At 39.1% G+C, this 22,779-nt stretch overlaps 1 protein-coding gene across 7 annotated transcripts in view; it reads left to right on the top strand.

Moving 5' to 3' along the window:
• CLEC16A (C-type lectin domain containing 16A) overlaps positions 1–22,779 on the top strand; it is a 185,758-nt gene that overhangs the window by 41,766 nt on the left and 121,213 nt on the right. For 6 of the 7 annotated variants that reach the window (XM_084641947.1, XM_084641946.1, XM_084641949.1 and 3 more), the window contains exons 11-14: positions 3,794–3,923; positions 9,046–9,146; positions 17,004–17,126; positions 19,585–19,694. In XM_084641947.1, coding sequence (XP_084498073.1) covers positions 3,794–3,923; positions 9,046–9,146; positions 17,004–17,126; positions 19,585–19,694 — 464 coding nt within the window. The remainder of the gene's footprint in view (positions 1–3,793; positions 3,924–9,045; positions 9,147–17,003; positions 17,127–19,584; positions 19,695–22,779) is intronic. The other variant, XM_084641948.1, reaches the window with a different exon arrangement.

The following is a 22,779-nucleotide window of genomic DNA, read 5'->3' as shown; positions in this document are numbered from 1 at the left end:
AGCAGTGGAAGTGGTGGTCATTAAGCTCAAAATGTGGGTCTTGAGGCAGGATTTCAAGGAAACTGAGGATGTTTAGTAGAAAGAATAAAGATGCCATTCCAGTCACAGGGAACAGCATCAGAAGATACAAGAGTAAAAATAGGGAACTATTAACCCCAACTGTGTTACTGACTTGCTGTGCAAGGTTGGGGCAGTCTCTTATTTCACCCTGTCAGTTTCCACTTCTGTAAAATGGGGATACTACTTATCCAGAAAAGTTGTTGTAAAACTTAGTAATGTTAATATACTGTTGTCTTAGGATGGAAATGCATGTTAAGGCTTTTGTAGCTAAATGAAACTAAATATCTTGCTCAACTACTCTGCTTTCACTCAAACTTTTTTTTCCCACAATGTGGACGACAACTTACTGTGGTGTGCATCACCTTCCCTTTCATTTGCAATCCTATGACATCCCTCTGGCAATTACAGCAATTTATGTGAAAAAGTAATATTAGGAAAACATTTGGGGAGTACTGTAGTGATCACTTAGTGTGACTTAGTAGCTTTAAATAAGAGCCACAGGCCTGTTTAGATCTGTTTTTACAGATGAATTAAAACAGTTTTTATCAACTGGATAGATATCACATTGGAGTAACTTATCTTTATATGCTAATATTTTTAATAAACACTTTGTTCTAGTTTTGTTTTTGTTAGTCATAAGGATAAGTTCATATGTACCTAGGTTAGCCTAGAAAATTAGAAGTCCTGACCAATCCACTGACTCAGTAAGACTTTGATCCTTAGCACCTGAACTATAAAATTACATGAGTTCACTGGCAACCAGACACTGCACCTAAGTTGATTTGCACTGAGGAAATCCGAGAGATGTGTAGGTGGAATCTCTTGGCTAGGAATCTATCAATTTTGGCTATAGCTGATGGAAAAAGATTGGACTCTCTTTAAGTTTATGAATTAATTTGCCCTGTGTAATTCTTGGGAATAGCACTTCCTTAATTGGTTTGAGCTGATTTGGCTGGCTGTCTTTTCATTGATTCATATCTTCCCATGGAGCTACATGCATGCACCAGGATGACACTGTATCTTGAAGTCTGACCTTCACTTGTTTTTGTTTTTTTTTTTAAATGGCAGTGATGGGGACTCTGACAAAGTAGAAATGTTAGTTGTAGTCTCAGCAGAGTTAGATTGGTGTGCACAGTGCATAGGTCAGAAGTAAAAATGACATTCAATTTAGCCCCTCTAATAAATTTGTTTCCATGGCTATAAAAAGGAGTTCATATTTTTACCATGCCCACATACATGATTCCAAGGAGCAGCCATAACAGGAAAAAAAAAAAAACCACACACACCACTGATTGTTTCTCATAAATGTGGCTTTGATAAAAATGGATTAAATTTATTTTTCTATAATTTCTGGGCAAGTAACTATCTTTAACTCTTCCCTTACAAACCACATATGCTCAAGGAAATTTTGTATTCCATTATTTTGCTAGATTCTAGGCTATTAAATGGCACAAGTGTCAAAACATTATACTGTCTGCATGCCAGTTGTCAAGGACTTTCCTGAGGAAACAGGAAAAATACGAAGAATCGGAGTGAATCATGTCTTTGGGGTGGGTGACTCTTGTCCTCAGGGTGGAGGCAAAGTCCCAGATTACTCTGAGTGGACTGTGGGGCTGAGAGTAGTTGGCTTGAGGAATCAGTTGTCACTGCCAGGGAATAATTGGCTGTGGGTTTGAACTGCTAAGCCTACTGACAGTAGAGTTTCCGATTTTTGAGACTGCTAAGGGAGGGGCATAGGAGAGAACTTGGTTAGTAGCATGGCTATTTACAATTCAGCATAATTTGTTTGATATTCCTATACTAATAGCTAAAAGCCTGTGCTGTTGCATGGGTATAATCCGTTGTCATATGTTTAAAAGAAAAAAGGCCATAAATGGCTGAGAATTTCAAAATGGGGCAGTAATGGACCATGAAGCTCAGTGATGATTCAACCTGATGATATTCTGAACAAAAAGATCTGTCACGATCGTAACTGTTTCCATCACTTCACACTGACTCCGCAGACATTCTAGGATTCAGAGTGACACAGTGACAATCCTAGAATCTTGTTACATAGATATACTAAAGTATCCTTTTAGTAACATCTTGTTTTTTCATGGTTGGTTTGGTTTTTCTTATTTGTTTATGTAGCCTCTTATTAGTTTTTCTCTAAAATTTAAATATTTTAATACTTCCACTTACTTGGTAGAGTGTTTTTATTTGAGAAAATGGTAGACGTTTACAAATGTGTATGAGGGGAATACTCTTAACGTGACTGCCTTGGAAAAACACAGCTCAGTATCATAGAGGGGAGGGATCCAGGGACATGGTCCAGAGGTTTGTAAATTGTCAGGAGTAAATTTCTCCATGGCTTGTGTCAGTCAAAATCCTGCTACATGATAATGCTATAGTGCAAGCTGTGGCCAGAAAGTTATCTTTTCTCTAGATTTCAGGGTATCGGGTGTAGATGTATGGTAGTTTGTATGCTATAAGGGTGATCGATAGCAATTTGTTACACCTGAGTGACATGCAGATCTTGCCATCAAGTGGCTCTGTGTGCAGAGAGGGATACATAGGACCCTATCCACTGTCCACTTCACCTGTGGCTGAGCGTCTCAGCCTCTGCATACCTATAAGATCTCTGTCACTTGACCCTGGTGCCAATGAGCTATGGGGGTGTAAACAAGTGAGCCAGCACTTACAAAGTTTAAGTTTTCAGGGTCTGAAACGGTCTTTTCTTTATGGCATGCTGCCTTCTAGCACTGGACCATGCACTAGACAGGAAAGGATCAGCGAAGTCAATGAGTTGGTAGCTCTTAGTGGATCTGTCGGCTGTCTGGCAGTGAGGGGTTTCTTGTGTGACTAAATATGCAGTCCGTCAAATGGTAGCCTAGGGCTTCCATTGCTCTCTGTGAGGGAATGAAGTTTTGACATCACCAGTGAAGAACCACAAGGAACTCCTTGTGTCAGGAGAAGAGTGGCTTTACAAACTGCCTGTATGCACAAATTTAATGTTTACTGGAAAAAAGTCTCAATACCTCAATGTTTTCTTTAGCCTACACCTAAAGAAATTTAGGGAGACCTTTACCAAAACTGAATTTCCTCAGTGTTGTGGAGGAAGTGTCTGTCTATAGACCACTTGTTGAAAGACTTTGAAACGTAATAGTTTCATACTCAGAACCAGAAATATTAGCCATAAACAGAGTTTGTTTGCATTAGTTACTACAGTAACAACTGTACTGCTCCTTTAAATTCCACATACTGTTTCCCTCCACCTCTTTTTTTTTTTGTGCCAATGTATTTTTTATAAAATCTGAAGCAGTTATATATATACACTAGTTTTGTTATGTTTGGGCGTAGAGTGAACAGTTTTTCACTTAAAGCCCCTGAGATAATTGAAAGTGTAAATAGTTTTTTGGCAAATGCTGACCATTTAAAAAATGCTGTTTAAAATGCTTGTCCGTTAAGTTTTGTAAAGGCTTTCGTATTCAGAACTGATGGTGTAATTATTTATGAAACCCCGAGTTTATTTCCTTCAGATTGTGTTTTTTAAATCTTATAAGAAATGCTTTTTAATATTTTGTGGTGATGGTAGGAAAATCAGAAAGCCTCTGTGTATATTCTGACACATAAGCAGTGTCTTCCCTCATTTTTAGGTGCATAACACTTTTTTTAAAAATCACTTTTTCACATAAAGAATACTTCAAATAGGTCACATCTTCCTCTAAACTCAATTTTAGCTCTTTCTTTTAAGAAATAGAGATGGTAATCATGGAGCGGTGTAAGATGTCAGAATTGTCTATCTCAACTGTGACAGAGCAGAATACAACTGATGAAGAAAAGAGTGCTGCAGCCTCTGGGAATGAAATGATAAACTGGAGCAGGTATGAAAGAATTGTAATTCACCTGTCCAGGTTCCTTCCTTCTGCTTCTTTTTTCTTTTTTTCAATTTTGTCGTCTCTCTTCTCTTCCCTCGTCCCCCCCCCCCCGCCCTCCCAATTTATGGCTCATCCAAACATTTGCCTTTGACTGGTGTAGCTGTCTTGTATATGGTCATGTAGAAGGTGTGTCAGTAAGGAAGCAGTGTCTATCCTCTTCATTCCCTGGAGGCTGCTGTATCGAGTTTCCCTGCCTGAAAGGGGTGCCTTGTCTTAGAGCAGTTCTGTATGTTGTATGCCAGAATAGGAAGCATTACATGTAACACACAAACTGTGTTCTGAGGATGTGTTTTGTATGTCGTTTGGTTTGCCACTTTTCTTACAGTAGTACCCAGAAGCCTCAGTCGAGATCAGGGTTCCATTATGCTAGGTGGGAGTCTCGCAGCAATGACGTTAATCTTTTTGGTGCCGAAGAGCCTTTTAAGTGTGAAAATTAATTCTTAGCAGTTAAAATCTGAAATACTACTAACAATTAGGAAACTAAAGGATGTGCCAAATGTTCACTTTCTTCCCATTTGATTGTCTTAAATTGCTAAAGAATTAGTAACATGTAAATGATTTAAATTTTTTAAAAAAGTAAAATATTGATTCTGTTTTTGAGATAATTTTCTCTATTGTGTCCTAGAGTATCCTGTTCTGCTTTTTCCCCCTGTGTTGGGTAAATGACTTTTTAGATGTCAACATACCCTGCAGTAGTTTAGTTTGGATGCTGGGGTGATCAATAGCAATTTTGGTAAACAGAACACGTTGACAATAACATATTTTTTTTATCCAAGTGATTTGCAGTGTTGTGTATATAATGTAGGTGAGGTACTTTTTTTTTTTTTTTTTTTTAACTGGAACAACTTCTGCTGGTGAAAGGCAAGCTTACATGGAGCTCTTCTTTAGGGAAGTGCGCTGTGTAAGCTTGACAGCTTGTCTCTTTCACCAACAGAAGTTGGTCCAGTAAAAGAGATTACCTCTACCACACTTGTCTAATTGTCAAGTGGGACGGCTTCATGAAGCGTAAAGATGGGTGACAGTAATGGGAACATAATGTTACAGTTACTAGCAAGTGTGGGCAGCATAGGGGTTTTTTAAGTGAAGTGTGAGTGAGCAAGAGATTCTGGTTTACCACTTTTTATAAAATGAACTTGGCCATGATAGGACTAAGGACAGTGCCTGACGGTATTAGAACATTAGCTTTTAAGTCTTCAAAATGCAAAGTATTCATCTGATCATCCTAATACCTTGTCAGATATTTGCATTTCAGGACAGATGAGAATATAGATAGCGATCTAACAGCATCTTGCATCTTCGTTCAAATGCCATCTGTGCAGAAGTGAAGCACGTCTAAAAGCAAGAGTAGATCTTATCACACATGTAAGGGAAGTATTCCTAGACTTAGCAAAGTAAAATACTACACAAGACTTTTTGTTAAAGTGAATTTTTCAGTTTCTTGGTTAAGAAACAGTTAAAAACTTGAATTTTTTTGATACCTCAGCATTCTAAACTCTATTTGAATCCTTCCCCGTATAATGAAATAAACTGGATGAAATATTTTTTTGCATTAAAGATTGGATCTGTTTATAAGGAATATCTTTCCTATTTTGGTTATCCAATCTAATGGATCACTACAAATGTCATAACGAAGTTTGCACTTTCCGAAAGTTATGAAATACTGGTGGAAAGTGAGATAACTGAGGGCATGGCTATACTTGCAGATGTAGAGCACTTTGAGTTAAATCAGCCTTCGTAGAACACAGTAGGGAAAATGCTGCAGTCTGTCCACACTGACAGCTTCAAGCACACTGGCTTGGCCACATCTGCAGCACTTGCAGCGACATTGGGAGTGGTGCATTATGGGCAGCTATCCCAGCATGCAAGTGGCTGCAATGTGCTTTTCAAATGGGCGTGTGTGGAGTGTGACAGGGAGCGTGTATGTGGGGGGAGAGTGGTTTTTTGGGGGGCTGAGAGCATGTCAGCATGCTGTCTTGTAAGTTCAGACAGCAGCAGATGCCCCCTTCCTCACCACCCCCCTCTCTCTCTCTCACAGCATTCCACAGTAATGGTTGTTTTGTCTCAGAGGAGATAAGCAGCCAGCTGTCAGAAACGGAGCTTTCAATGGGCATTCCTTCAGCCGATTCCAAACAATGACAAGAGTGGCCACTTGACTTAAGGGGATTATGGGATGTTTCCCGAGGGTGATCAGAGCGCAGTAAAGCAACACCTTGTTCACACTGGCGCTGCAGCGCTTCAGCGGGGGTGCAGCAAACGTTATTCCACTCGCTGAGGTGGAGTAGCAGCTGTGCTGTAGCCGCGGAGTCAGAGTGCTCTACGTACCTTACAAGTGTGGATGGGTAGTGAGCTAGTGCACTCAGGGCTCCTTTATTGCTCTGTAACTCGCAAGTGTAGCCAAGCCCTGAGTGTGGTCTGTATTGGCACATGTTGACTTTTTAAATGATGATGTCTAATGTAGATCCAGCTCTATAAGGCACGAAATTTAACAATATTGTGTGTAAACAAACCTTAATTTTGCAAGTTTTAATGTGCTCGACATTTGAATGCTAAGGTGGATCAATTTGAGGATAAATAGAATCCCTGTAGGTATTAACATTTGTTTAATATTGGGGGAGATACTAGAATCTGGAATTCTGTAGAAATTTAAAAAGTCATTTCCAGTCTGATCCTTCAAATAGAACTCACGTTAATCATTATTAGTGGGAGCAAAAATAACTGGAAAATATATTTGTCAGCACAGTATTTGCTACATAAACAGTAGCCAAATGACGCATTGGATTTTGTTGTTCTGCACTGATGTACCTAGAATCATAGTACAGTAGTTGGGAAAAGGCATATAGGACCATCAAGTTCAAACTTCCTGCTAAGGCAGGACATTATGGCTCGGTTCTCAGTTCCCCCCAAGCTAGTTTTTGTGTGAGGATGGATGGGGCAGATGGGGGAGGAACTTTTAAGTCATGTCTGTACTTCCCGTGTTCTCTGCCCTACCTGACTTCTAGCTAACACTTGTATAGTTGAATGGAATACAGCAAATGGCTGAATTGTTTATAGATGCAATAAATGTGGTTTTAAAGAAGACCACACATCTGAAATGCCTGATTGTAGGTTATATGCTGTGATCATGGCTAAACTAGTGGCAGGAGAGGCTGGAAAAATGCAGTGAAACTTGCTTGCATAGTGACTGCTTCTCTTGTATCCAAAGGAACATCCAGGATTGTCTTTTATGGCGGTGGTATTGAGAGGATAGGAGCGTACTCATTTTTCTATTTTGGGCTTTATTATTGGTATTAAAGCATTTCATACTTTCAGTCCAATGTAATAAATTCCTACTTGTCATATTGTACACTTCATTGTACACGTTTCTGATACCTAATATTTTTTTGGTTCTGTGAAGCGTGCCTCCTTGCATCTAGGTTAGGGAATGAAGCTCACTGCGCCAGCTGCCATCTTGCTGCTCATTGCTCACTCTGTAATAGCCTTTTGTTCTGGAAACTTAGCCCTCTGGCCAGGTCACCATTTAGTCCACCCCTTCTGAGCTTAACGTCCAACAGAACAACTGTTCAAACACTGTTGCCAGACAGTGTTCAGCCCCAGCTCAGGATTCTGTGCCAGTGTCTAGCACTGGAACCCAGGCCTGTCTGTTACACTGGGTTTCAGCCCAGAGACCCTATAACTAGCAATTAAACTGCCTCAGTTCATCTATAGAATCAGTGTATATGTTTATCTAACTAGTATTGTAATTATTAGCTTTCTGAAAGTGAAAAGTGCTAAAATAGTGCTGAAGCTTGGTATCTTACCCAGCCTCCTTTGAAGTGTTGTTCCCAACCAAACTCTGCTTCCTATTTAGGTTGTACGAAATTAAAGCCAAGTATGTTGCAATAGTAGAGACTATAGAGAAACAAAGGGTGATTGTACAAAACAGGACAACTTTAGCCATGCTCTACAAAAAAGGCTGAAAAGCAGGCCTCAGAACCTAGTTATTGGTTTTGTTAGTTGCACATAATTGAATGCTTTTATATAAAAATCCTTTTGGTCCTAATAGCTGCTCCACTGTGCCCTAGCTCTTTTTTTCCAGATGTCTGTTTAGTCCAGAAATTGAGTTTTGAAAGTATCTACTTGGTCACAACTCTGTCATGACTTGATTGTGTAAAGTCTCTGGCACTAGTCACTGAATCACCCCACATCGAACTCAAGATAACAGTGGTCTGAAATCAGTTTAAACAGCTCAGGTTTCTTCTTTTAGACTTCTGTTCCTCCACATAGGAAGGATAATAGTTTCCTCCATAGATGGCTTAGAGTAAAACTTGTAGCTGTGTTCTAGTAAACATTGCTTTTATTTATACTAACCAATAGTGTAACCATCTCAAAGTTGTTCATTGGTCCTGAAGATGAACATGGTTAATATATGTTAGTTTTCCATATGTTCCAATGCAGTTTTGCATCACACACAGGTATAAACAATCCCCTGAAGTTCGTTGTGTCTGCTTAGAACAAACTGTGGAATGTCTAATGGTCCGTAATTTTTTTCCCCGGGGTTTTTTAAGGCACCAGTGCCAGTGAACATTGGGCCTGAAAGATAACCCATTATAAGTGAAGGCAATCATTTGGGAGGGTGCTGGGGAAAATTCCTACTAAAATGACAGGTGTAATACCAGTAATAAACACAATAAAATAACTGGTTTCATAGTAGCAGCCGTGTTAGTCTGTATTCGCAAAAAAGAAAAGGAGTGCTTGTGGCGCCTTAGACACTAACCAATTTATTTGAGCATGAGCTTTCGTGAGCTACAGCATCCGATGAAGTGAGCTGTAGCTCACGAAAGCTTATGCTCAAATAAATTGGTTAGTCTCTAAGGTGCCACAAGTACTCCTTTTCTTTTTAATAAAATAACTGCTTTCAAACAGCTTGACTTTTGCTCTTTACCATATCTAAAGAGAAAATTGGGGCATAGTTGGATAGTGAGTCATTCTGTTCCATAGGGAGGTAATGGCACAGGCTATGTTACAATTAGCTAGTTCTTCAGGCATCCGAACAAAACCACCATTTTAATACTACTCTTTTTTTCCACAGGCCTTTTCTCGATATGGTATATAATGCACAGGACTGTACTGAAGATGATTACTATGCTCTTTTTGTACTTTGTCTTTTGTATGCAATGTCTCAAAATAAAGGTAAGATGTTTATTGCTTTGGATGTTCTTAAATGTGTCTTTCTACAGAAAGGAGAATAAAATAAGACTTGACTGCACTCGGTGGTCTTAGTTTGGTAAACGTTTCTTCAGTGAACTACATACTTATTTTTTCTTAATGACTTAAACTACAAGAAACAAAAAAGGTTGTGTAGGATCTGCATGTTAGAAGAATTTTTAATAGAATGCTATAATTGTTTAGATGGTTTGTTTCTTCAATTGGTTTCCTAGAACTAGAAATGAATTACTCATTTGCGCTTTGTTCTCAGTTACTTGACTTCAGTACTCTTAAGCTGAACTAACAAAATACGTTCAGTGTGAACACTGGGGCCCTTATTCTCCCCTGACTTTCAGAGGCACGTGGTTGAAGCGAGTGCAAAGTGGGTGTAAAATACTACTACTAGAATGAGTGAACAATTCCGACTTGGTAGCATTTACCCTTTGCTCAGGTGTAAATTACTACAGGATGTGCAAGGCAATGGAGAATTAGGCCCCTTATTTTTGAAAGTCTACTGTGGTCGGTTATTGGTACTCCATTCCACATGTCCTTAATTCTTTCTTTGTTAATGACACAGCTTTCTTTGTCTGCAACAGTTGCAAAATATGTTGCATCATAATTCTTTGGTTTCAATTTTAGAGATTTTATTATGAAGGTTTTTTGCTTTTAATACTTTTTCAGTTGGTTCATAGATTGTATATGTGACATTACTTGGGGTGCTGCAGAGTTGGCTTTACTGCTGATTATCTTGTAATGAACAGATGCAACTTTAATGGATTTTTCATTGTGAAAGTATTTGGACAAGTGACACGCACAATGATATAAACTGAATGCTAATGTAAGAATTCCAGGAAGTCCTGGTAGATGAAATGCATCAAATGTCTACATAATATAGAAATGAATTTTGTGTATGGAAGTATTGAGCCGTGACCCATACAATTCAGTTAATCATCAGAATTCGGGCTGTCAATCGATAAAAAATTGAGCGATTAATCGCACTGTTAATAATAACACCATTTATTTAATTGACTTCAATTATAACCCAAAATACAAAGTATACAGTGCTCACTTTATATTGATTTTATTACAAATATTTGCACTGTAAAACACCCCAAAAGAAATAGTATTTTTCAATTCACCTAATACAAGTACTGAAGTGCAATGTCTTTAACATGAAAGTTGAACTCACAGATGTAGAATTATGTACAAAATCCCCCTGCATTAATAAATAAAACAGTGTGAAACTTTAGAGCCTACAAGTCCACTCAGTCATATTTCTTGTTCAGCCAATGGCTCAGACTAACAAGTTTGTTTACATTTGCAGAAGATAATGCTGCCCACTTCTTGTTCACAACGTTACTGAAAGTGAGAATAGGCGTTCGCGTGTCACAGTTGTAGGTGGTGTTGCAAGATATTTACATGCCAGATGTGCTAAAGATTCATATACCCCTTCATGCTTCAACCACCATTCCAGAGGACATGTATCCATGCTGATGACGGGTTCTGCTCGATAACAATCCAAAGCAGTGCAGACCGATGCATGTTCGTTTTCATCATCTGAGTCTGATGCCACCAACAAAGTTGATTTTCTTTTTTTGGTAGTTTGGGTTCTGTGGTTTCTGCATTGGAGTGCTGCTCTTTTAAAACTTCTGAAAACATGCTCCACACCTCATGCCTCTCAGATTTTGGAAGGCACGTCAGATTCTTAAACCTTGGGTAGAGTGCTGTAGCTATATTTAGAAATCTCACATTCTTTGCATTCTGTGAAATCTACAGTGAAAGTGTTCTTAAAATGAACAACATTTGCTAAGTCATAATCTAAGACTACTATAACATGAAATATATGGGAGAATGCGGGTAAAGCAGAGCTGGAGACATACAATTCTCCCCCAAGGAATTCAGTCCTAAATTTAATTAATGCATTATTTTTTTTAACAAGTGTCATCAGCATGGAAGCATGTCCTCTGGAATGGTGGCCAAAGCATGAAGAGATATATGAATATTTAACATATCTGGCATATAAATACCTTGCAATGCTGGCTACAATTCTCACTTTCTGGTGATGTAAATAAAAGAGGGCAGCATTATCTCCTGTAAATGTGAACAAACTTGTTTGTCTTAGCGATTGGCCGACTCAGAACTAGGACTGAGTGGACTTGTAGGCTCTAAAGTTTTGTATTTTGTTTTTTTTGAGTGAAGTTATGTAACAAAAAAAAAATCTACATTTGTAAGTTTGCACTTCAGTACTTGTATGAGATGAACTGAAAAATTCTTTTGTTTATCATTTTTACAGTGCAAATATTTGTAATCAAAAATAATAATATAAGTTAAGCAGTGTATACTTTTGTATTCTGAGTTGTAATTGAGATCAATATATTTGAAAATGTAGAGAAACATCCGAAGTATTGTTTAACGGTGCGATTAAAACTACAATTAATTGCAATTAATTTTTTTGAGTTAATCGTGTGAGTTAAGTGCGATTAATCAACGGGCCTAATCAAAATGAATTCTGGTTCAAGTTTCCAATAGAAAATTCTACTTCTACTTCCACTTCACCTCTTGCATCTTTTTGAAATACTGACAAGTACAGAATGTATCTTACATGACTGGAGTATTTTTACTGAATTTCAACTTCCAACTCCTGAAACATACTGCCTTCAACTGAAATCAGTTGAACAAAAACACAGCATTTCAGGACAGCACAGTGTGTGTGGGAGGGGTGGGGGGGGAGAATGACTTCAATATAGTGGTAGAGGCATTTCTCCTAACACTTTGAACAGGTTCAGGTGAGGGAAAATGGCAAGTAGATGATAGAAGTCCTGGAAGGTGAGGGTGCAAGTCCAGAATATTTTAATTTTACAACCAATTAAGGGTTATGGATACGTGGGTGGAAAGAATATAAAACTGTGGACAACTTTTTCCCCAGGGATATAGAAAATTAAGGTTTGAAACTGGTTAAAAATAACTCTACAGAACCACACTCTGTGGAGAGAAGAAATGGATTTGTCTGCTGCGTGGCTCCATTTTTCAGCTCAAATTGTGTAGTGGATGTGATAGGACCAAAATAATGCAGATTGAGCATCTTAAGGATGGAAACCAGGGATAGTCCTATAAAAGAAAATGAAGACTGAGGTCTGAAATTCATTATGTACCAAATACTCCTTACCCCATGGTTTATTGGGATCATCTAGCATGCAGTTGCAAAACATTGACCTGCTACATTTGCAGTTCATGTTGAAGGGCATTAATAATGCTAGACTGCCAGGACTTTTTAAAAAAAAAATCAGGCTCTCGTTACGTTATGTCAATGAAATCAGATACAGTTCGCTCGCTGTACATCTTTGGATGCAGCATGTGTGAAGTTAATTTGAGAAATTCTGTAAAATGTGAAATTTGAAGGAGTTAAACTTCTAGTAGAGCAGATGAATGTGGGTTTTATATGTGTAGTTTATTGTAATGGCAGTAGTTAGACCAAAATAACTTCAGCATCCATCATTAAACCCTTTCTTACAGCTATCCAGCTAGATAAATATTTTAACACTGGTCCCTGTACCTATAGAACACTTCCTTTCAAATATAATCCTTTTAGCTTGTCTAATTTGGGGAATTAAGAGTCCCATTTGTTGGGCTAGGACACAATACAATAATAGCATACTTTATGAGATCACAAATGTGTATTCTTTCAGACTATAATCTCTCTGCAGACTATTCTTATTTTGTAGAATATAATTTCATAAGCAACCCAATTCCAAATCAGTTAGTCATAGGCATGCAAAGTTGCTATAATCACTTGTGTGTTCCTGTGTATATGGATTTGAAGGTGTTTCCTGATGACCTGCTTCTCTATTTGCTCCATTATTAAATTTGTTCTGTTAAAAGTTTTTGGCCATCTAAGACCTAGATATGGACAAGCAATATGTCTCCTTTTAACATATTTTGCTATCATGTTGGCTCTTTGGCCGAGTCTATCTTTCATGCTAAGGGATTTTTTTAGTTCTTCACAAATAAGATGAATTAGACACCAACTTGGCAAATGGCCATTGTAGGGGCAGATGCGTGTCTGGAAGGAACAGAGGCAGTGTCTTTTCTGGATGAGTTCCAGCAGATCCTGCCCATTGAGATTCTGAAGGTACTGTAAAAGGCACTGGCTCTTTGTGTGCTTTGAGTATAGTAAGAGGGGAGGAATTGCAGGGGGTGCTGGTAAATGTCCAGGCCCTCCCTAAAAAAAGTAGAACGTGGAGAACACTACTATGCATAGTTTCAGTCGTCATTCAAAAATCAATTTTTGTGACTGATAATCTTTCCAGTAATCATGCTTTATTTTCTTTTTGGTGAAGATTATTGTGAAGGTTATAGCAAAATGCGTGTCTTGTCCTCAGATTCCTTGAACCCTACCACCTTGTCTTTCAGCCTAGATATGATCAAGTTGGCATTGGTCTATGATTTATCTTGAGAAGATGTCCATGCTGTTTCTCTCAGTTGGCATTCCATTGCAAATAAGGTTTGTTAATTCTTCTGCGGGACCTGACTAGGGCGCTTTTAAATGCGTTCTAGTCTGAACTTTTAAAAGCCTCAAAATGTGGTTTTAGGCAATTGCTTACCAGCCAAACAGTCTCTAAGGCAAACTTCCCTGCGGCTCTATTTTATTATTCCTTTGTCTTAATATGTATTTGAGACCATTAGAGGTAATTGAGATAGTTTGTGTTGTAGTGTCACTGATGTGTGGATGGGATTCAGCTCCATCTGTTTTACCTCCCCATTCTCTGTGTCTAATTGAAATTGAGATTTGGATGAGAGTTGGCTGAAAACTGCCTGGATAACACAGATGGTGAGAGTGTGCAGAAGAAATTTTTAAGACATTACAAGAGTGAGTCTTGTTGTTTTGTGTGGCTTGGGCCATTTTTGGCCCAAGAGATTTGCAATTTGGGGGTTCATTTGTCATCTTTAGGGTTTTGAATTGCAGGAGGCATCATTGGCTAATAATATTTTTCCACTTATGTGAGACAAGGAGCTAGTTCCATTTTCCCCTGATCATGGCCCTGCCATAAGAACCCTTGTGTAACCCATGTTAACTGAAGCGTTGATACTTCCCCTCTAATAAGTGACCATATATGGAGGTTTGAACCTTCTGTCTCTGAACTAATGCAGGCTACTATTTTAGCTCTAGCAGTAGAGGCTCATGGGTTTTTAGCTCCTGGGTGCAATCCCTGTATATGATGATCCAGCCAAGGCCATAATTACAAGTGATGACCCATACAGGGATTTGAACTTCTATAGACTTTGGTATGAGCGTCCTTAAATTGGGGGATTATGTAACCCATGTTAACAGTCTATCTTTGTCACCCTTTAGTGGAGAAATCATATATAGAGGTTTGTTAGCTACTGTCGTCTAGATTACAATAATCCAATGTACTGTATTTGAAGACCACTGGAAAGTTAGTGTAGAAGACTACTTCCCACCTTTTAGGTGGTGGTGGTAAAAAGCAACAATAGTTCAAAAGCTGCACTGGCTTCCTATTTGCTTTCAGGTTCAGTTAAGGCACTATTTACCATTGTGGGCCGCATCCAGTACTACCTGTATGGCCCTGAGGATGTCACATGGGCTGCTGTGCTGTGCTGATTGGGCCGCAAGCGGCTCACGGGCCACAGGTTGAGAATCACTTAGTTAAGGTGTTGGCTTTGGGATTTGGTTGTCAGATAGACTGCTCTTACTATGGTATGTTATGGTGGCTAGTTCTGTTTCTGTGAAATAGTGCTATTTTTATGTCCACTTCTGATGGAAGTGTACTTCTCATGTACTTCTCCCCTGAGTGCTATCTAGGGGTGTACTTTACACATCTAAAGTGTAAATAATTATCAGCAAATTATGTTCTTGTTAGAATGGGTGTTAGTGTATGGAAGCTGTGTTCTATTTACTGTAGAAATATGCAAATACAATTGAGGACATGTGCTCTCTTGCTTTAGAAGGGCAACTTTCAGGTGCTCAAGTTGTGTCATTAATAGTGCAGGCTTGGAAAAGTTTTCATGTACGTGTCACCTAGTTAGACACAGCAAAGTAGGACTTTCCAAAGGGTAAGAGCACACACAGAATTCTAATCACTAGTAATTAATTTTATTCATTATCGAGCTGAAAATTGACCCTACAGTGTCCCTGGAATCCATATAGAACCATTTTACATGCTAAGTATGTGAAGTCAGTGCATGTTCATTTAGAATTATTGTGTTGTCTTGTACCTACGCACATTGCATACATGTTACTATTCATTACACAGGTTGCACAATTAAATAAATCTAAAAAAACCCAAAAGTTGAATATTTGGTCACCTATTTAAATAGTAACTTGCTGGCAGAAGGCTTTTACTGCTGATCTATTTCCCTCCTTTTTGGCAAATGTGATTACTAATGGCACAGTTACCCTCCACGCTACAGAGTCAGTCACGCATTTTTGTGATCACTGTTAATACCCCTCAGTTTTGTTTATGAAGTCTTTACACAATATGGTTTGAAAATTGTTAAGCAGTAACAAGTAATAAAGATTATGGTGTAAAAATATTATGTTTTTTTGAACAACAAGCCATGCTCAGTATTTGAGATGGCAGAGAATAGACTGTTCCTATGGCTGGGTGTATTCCGACTGTGGAAGTAGTATATGAGACCTGGAAACTTCTCCTGTGAGTCCTGTGTTGCCACTACATTGTTGTAGTAAGAATGCTTTGCTTTGAATTCAGCATACTACACAAATCATACTTCAGGGTATGGTAAAATGCTGCATATTTCAAAATGAATAGGAATGGCTTAATTCCTTACAAACAAGCCTTTCTTTAAGATTTTTAGTGGGAAAACAAAACTGTTGCATTAGCCAATTGTAATTACAGTCAGCAGTGTAACTGTGGAAAAACTAATATGCAGAACTGTTTGAAAGAAGGATGTTAAACAGGCTTAATTTGATACCTGCCACAAAATAAAAGTTTACTTTTACCATACAAGGAATTACTTTTTATCTGGTAAGTAAGTAAAGTGAGGCTATACTAAAAAAAAACACTGAAATCAAGTGTTTCGAAAAGCACACTTAAAAAAGATATAACCATAAGGCATCACAAGTGACATTTGGATTGGCTTAGCAGGAGTTCAGGGTTGGAAGAAATTCAATAAAGTGGAGTACAATGTTCTGATCTATTATGGAAATGTTTTAGAGTTACTTGGAATCAAGACAATGAGCTTCTTAACAGTCTGTAACCATTGTCTGAGGTCTTACTGTAACACATGTTTTTCATAAAGGCTAATATTTCAAACCAGAATATTCTGAGAAATCCAACTTGGCATGAAAACTTGGAATTTGTTTAAATTTCTTGTAGGTACTTTCACAAAAGCCAGTGTGTTTAGCATTTTGGAGTTGTAATTATGAACCTTTTAATCTGGCTTGTTCCCTGGTAACTCTTGGTTGTTAAGAGAATTAATCTTAACACGTAGGAAAAAAATTTTCTCTGGTTTTCTTAAATCAGACTTCCAGCAGGACCCTTACATGACTTGGTCAGTTGTCAACAAAGTAATAATACTTTTAAATGATTTTCCAAGGAACTGAAGAAGTTTAGGTGTCCATTTCAGTGGAATTCCATCCTTCAGGCTCCTTTTTGAAAATCCCAACCTGGAAGGTTGTAAAATTTGTTCAGTCTTTTTTTTTTCTTTTCCAACTGTGCCACAGCCATTCAAATGTCACAATTTTACTCTCTGCCAATGCAGTTCTATATTGCTTGTGATACTCTGCATTTTCAAGATGACTTATTGTAATTTTTAATAGCTATTAGCTAATAAATATCCTCCTGTTTTCTTCTGCTTCAAAAGGAATTGATCCTGTCAAGCTGGAGAGAATTCAGCTTCCAGCACAGCATGCTGAGGAGAAAAGTTCATACAACCACGTACTTGCAGAAAGGCTCATCAGGATAATGAATTATGCTGCTCAACCAGGTAGAGCATTTCTGATCATGTCAACTGATTACTTTTTTTGTGCAGCAATAAGTTCCGAAAATGTAATGTCAATGTTTAAAATATTTGAAGTACTTCCCCCATGGGGAAGTGACTCGCTGCTGTTCAACTGGAACTAGCAAGCTCTTGTCAGATGATAAGCAGATCTGGCCTGTGAAAGAGACACACATAGCCGCATTCCACTGGGGAGCAGAGTAAGTAGGAATTCTGTTTTTCTTCTGAATAGTTGCTATTGTATTCAAGACAACAGGGAGGCCTAAGACCTTAAAGTTCCTGCGTATTGTTGAGTTACATAAGCAAAATGTCCAGCAAGCAATAACAAGAGTTAGTTTACATTTTAGTAACTGATATTAGGTCCCAATCCTGCACGCATGCACTTCAGTAAAACTACTGCTGCGAGTAAAGTTACTTCCATGTGTAATTCTTGCAGTATTTGGCTCCTTAGTTTGTAGCTGTCCTTCATTTCTAGGCTGATTACAAATTTTCAATCAAAGTTTTTTTTATGCAAAATTTGGGCATTCAGCTAAATTTTTTTTTACAGAAATCTGCTTTCCTTGAATTTTTTTGTTAATCAGAAAAATGAAGGCGTTTTTTTATAAAGTTCAAATTTGTGCGGGTGCGGGGAGGAACACACCCATTTTTCCAATGGCTCTAGTCATCTCACCTCTTCTAAATTAAGTAACTCATGGAAACATTGTGTTCAAGCATTAGCTCTTCACTGCTTGGTTTCTATTTAAACAAAAGCACTTCCTTAGAATCCATAATTAGCACTGCTGGGCAAAACTGGTAGTGTGTTAGACATGATTCAGAGAAGTCTCCTTATTCCCCCCTCCTGCTCCAACTCTGGACGGGGCTCTACAGGGCCTTGTTTCTGGTCCTCTTCTCCCTCTATAATTTTTCTGAGTAATCTCATCCAGAAACATGGATAAGAATATGATCTTTATGCTGAGGATTGTCAGATCTACCTCTCTTCTGAACCACCATCTGCTATCCAAACTTAAATTTCTTCCTGTCCTTCTGAAATCTCATAGATGTCCAACCGTCAGTTTGAGATCAACATGGCCAAAACAAAGGTCTTAATTTCAGCCCCCCACCCCCACCCCCCCAAATACTGCCATCCTCCCTTCTTTCTCTATCAGTGGGCAACATCCTCATCCTCCCTGTAATCTGGGCATAATCATCTTCTCTGCAAGATTTAAACACAGCCTAGATGTGAGAATCTAGACATGGCAAATTCTTTCTGCATAACATAACGTTGCTAAGATACGGTATTTCCCATCATCTACACAGCTAAAAATGTCATCAAAGTCTCCTCTTGGCTACTGCAACATCCTCCCCCTCCCTCTCCCCCGGCCTTGACAGAGGCAGTCTTGCCTCGTTCATATCCATTTAAAATGTTGCTGCAACAATCACTTTCCTAGCTTGTTGCTTTATCGGTCACCTGCCACTTTGCTTCCCTTCGCTGGCTCCCCCTTCCCCACCACATCAGACACAAGTTACTTGTCTTCACTTTCAAGGCCATTCACTGTCTATCCCATGCTACCTGTTGTCTCATATGCTTTTGAGATGTTCACTCCCACTCCTGCTCTTTCAGTGATGCCAGCCTTAACGGCCCACTTGTTGTTGTTTTTCAAATAAACACCCTGTGTTTTCTTCCAAGTTGCCCATCATGCATAGAAGGGACTACCCATAAACATCTGCAAAGCTACCTCATTGTTCTCCTTCAAATCCCTCCTTAAAACTCTTTTCTTAATGCCTTGAAAAAACTTAACAGTTAGACTGCTGGTGTGCTGAGACTGCTGCTTGTCATGCTGACCAATGTTGGCTCTTTGTTCTCCCCCATCAATCCACCTATTGTGTGTATCTTATCTGTATCCACCTGTTGTCATCTTATATTTAGATTGGGGGCAGACAGTCTTGTGTTTGTATATTGTCAACACAATGAGATCCTGGACCATGACAATGAATGATGATAATTATACTTCTGTTCATGAAAGCTGCACTGGTGTAGCAGTTTTTCAACCTGAAGGAGTGAGCTGGGGATGGGGAGAGAAGAGAGCTCTTAAGGTTTCCTTTCCCCAAATGTTTGAAAAATCCTGTTTGCTGGATTATCCCAAAGCCAAAAAATTTTGCTTTTAGTTTTGTGTCTGGGGCTGAGTCTCCTGGCAATAGTGATTTGACAGCTCCCAGAGAAGGAGTGGACTCCATCAGTGACAGAAATAACCTTTAGCTTTCTCTTGAGAGATCACTATTTTGCAAGGTCATAATCTATGTGCCTGAGACTAGATCATGCCGTTGTAGTATAGTCTGGTTTTGTTGTGTGTGGCCGTTTGTGTGTGTGTGTGTGGGGGGGGGAGGGAATGGAAAGCCTCTGAGTAAAAAAGATTTCTCCTGAGTAAATACCCTGTACATCAGGATTGTAATTGACTTCTTACTTTAGATGGAAAAGTTCGTCTGGCAACACTGGAACTGGGCTGTCTATTACTAAAGCAGCTGGTATTATCTAAAAGTGGCAGTATTATAAAAGATGTTCACCTTGCTTGTCTTGAGGTAAGTGTGTGCTACTTAGCTATCACCTTAAAGAAAGTGTCTTAGCGTTAAGGCCCACATAAGTAATGGTTTTGTTGGTTATAATGGCAGCCGGACATGAACTACAGCTGCACAGATCATTCTGTTCTGTTTAGTTTCATATAATCCATCTCTACAGCAAATACCTTTTGTTTAATTGCACAGAACTATCTGAGGAAAGAGGCTGTCTAGCGGTTAGATTTAGGAGTTGGGAGGTGGGACTCCTAGGTTGTCTTCTCAGCTTTGCCATCACCTTGCTGTGTGAACTCCGGAAAGTGTCAAGATAGCTGTGTATAAGGGCTCTTCTGCACTGCCCCACAGTTCTGACTCTCTAGGGGTGTAAATAGCAGTGCACACCAAAGTGCTGCACTGTAACTCTCCTGTGTGGATGTTGCAGATGCAAACTAAACTGTTGCTACTGCACATTAACGTGGTTCTGTTTGAGGATTAAGTTAGTGGGAAGTATGAACCTTTTAGTTCTCATGCAGCATCCCCATGGGGCAGTTACAGGGCAACGCTTTTGTGTGCACTGCTGTTCGCACCCCCAGAGTTCAAACTGCGGGGCAGTGCAGATATGCCCTGTGTTTCTGTGTAAAATTTGGATGCTCCCCATCTCGCAATGGTGCAGTGAGAGTTAATTATTTGTGACTCATTTTGAGTTGCTCAGATGAAAGGCATTTTGTAAATGCAAAACCCCTATTCTTTTCATCAAGATGAAGATTGGGAGGCTGAGTACATAGAAACCATCCCAGTATATAATCAGCTTTTTTTCTGAATGAAATTATCAGGAAATAATTCTCCTTTGAGTGGCTTCTTCATATTCTCATTCATAGGATATGCCAACTGGATACAGCTAAGACAGTGGAACCTTAACTAGGAGTGCTTATTAGAGTGCTCTTGCACTCCCTCCTTCCCCTTCCCTCACTGTTCCTGAACACCTAGGAGGGAGACTAGGAAAGGGTGTGGCTCTCTGGCCAGTTCAGTTCCTTCCAGTTACTAGTGGCGATGGATTAGGAATTGCTCTCGATCATTGGTCCTTCTTAAATTGCCCAACTATCTTTAATAAAAATCTGTACATATTCTAACAAAACTTTATACTATATTAGGATTTTAGTGTTCGGGTGGCTGCTCCAAGCATTAGTCCTGGAAGAAACCTTGATGGCAGACCCAAAAATTAAGCAGCTTGGCTTTAAACTCTCTGCTGCTTGCTCTTCAGGCTTCCCAGGATCAGTGTCACATGGTGCCTTGCCTGCCCCACAGAAAGATATTTATTATTAATTTTTATTAATTGATCAGACTGATTACTGGCTAGACTGGTGAATGCTGCCGTGGCAGAGAAGGCACTATTGACCAGCTCCTTGACATTACTCATACCTTCATTCCAATCATTGAACCAGACAATGCCAGTCTCCTTTTGAACCTTCACATCTAAAGATACTGGATTTGTCTGTAAAACTGAAGGGGAGAGAACAATTTCCCACTCTAGTGCATAATACATTGGAAGATGAAGAGTAGATGGTTTTACACAAACTTCAGAAAACAGATCCTGTATTCGAAGATTGACTATCCATTGATGAAAATGCAAAGATGCTGTTGCCTTTTGCAAATTAGTGGAAAGAATACCAACTACTTCAAGAAAAGAGTTCATATGCAGGTTTTGACATCCTACATTCTCTCAGCAGTATTAAATGGAATTTTACAATTTGCGATGCTCATGTGGGCAAGCCCAGCTTTGGTTCAACCAATATTTTAAAATACAGACAAATTATGTCATTTACCCCAAAATGGCTTCTCCTATTCCTACACACGCATAGAATCAAACTCCCTGGTGGTTTAAGTGGCTGTTCAGAGGTCTAAAGGTCGATTAGTCCTTCTGTACTGCTTCATATAAGAATGGAAAGAACATGGATTTATGGGGTTGGAGGAAGCCTTCTCTTCCTCCACTTTAGGTTTGAGTAACAAGCAGTGATCTTGCTGTACCAATACCATATATGGGTGAAAATGTCAGTGCCTACTGAACTGCTCCCAGGCTAACAGAGAACTCGCAAATGCCATCATTATGGTGGGTCAGCAAGTGGCAAAATATGACTTGGGAACATCTCTTGATTCTTCCGACTCTGCAGTTAGAGCTGTAGTTTTTGCAGTTTCTGTTAGAAGGTTCACTTGTTTAAATCTGCAAGAATTCCAGAAACAAAGTCTCTCTCTAAATTTGGGGATCTTCCCTTAGAGAAGGACTGTTTAGTACCAAAACTAATGAGGTTTCTGGAAAAATTAGACCAGACACCCTGCCAGGTTGCTGGGCATCTAGCAACAGCCCAAGAGGAAACGTGGTTTTCAGGTACCCATTCATAGTCTTCCTCTTTTCGACTTCCCCACAGGAGACTGTTATTACTAACAATGTCCTCTTCACAGTGAAAGGGCTACTGAAGAAACTTCAAGAATCAGTGCAAACAATCATCTTTGAGAGCAGTGATGTCTGGCCTTTGGCCCCAAGTTTGACATACTGCCCAGGAACGGCAATCCAGTACTAATTCAAGTGTATTTCCCTCAATTTAGAGCCCGACTGGATCATTTTTTCCACTGCATTTCCACAGGCAAGTGTCTTTTTTAGAAATTACAAGAGGTATCAGTACAGTTCAAAACTATTCATCCTTCCATTCCCTATTAGGAACCCTCATTGCAAAAATCTGTTGAGATAATTTGCTTCTTGCCCTCCCCAAAAGAGGGTAGTGCCAAGGAATAGAGGAGAAACACAGGGCTCTATTCAGGGTCTTTTCTTGGAGGTCTTCACTCTATACTAGACCTTAAGAAGCTCAACACTTTCATCAGAAAAATTAATTTCCATATGCTGACCCAAGCCTCTACTATACTCTCCCGTTCTTAAGGAGTGGTTTGCTGCTCTCTGTTTAAAAGGACAACTGTTCCATATCTCCAAAAGACTCACTCATCACAAGTACCTTCATTTAGTGGGGCAGGATCATTTTAGTACAAGGTGGTCCCTTTTGGACTTTCTGCTGCCACAGAGTATTTACAAAATGTGCATCTGTGGTGGCAACTCACATAAGAG

Source organism: Lepidochelys olivacea (genome assembly GCF_965140295.1).
Source record: "Lepidochelys olivacea isolate rLepOli2 genome assembly, chromosome: 10".
NCBI lineage: Eukaryota > Metazoa > Chordata > Testudines > Cheloniidae > Lepidochelys > Lepidochelys olivacea.
This window is presented reverse-complemented; position numbering and strand designations above follow the sequence as displayed.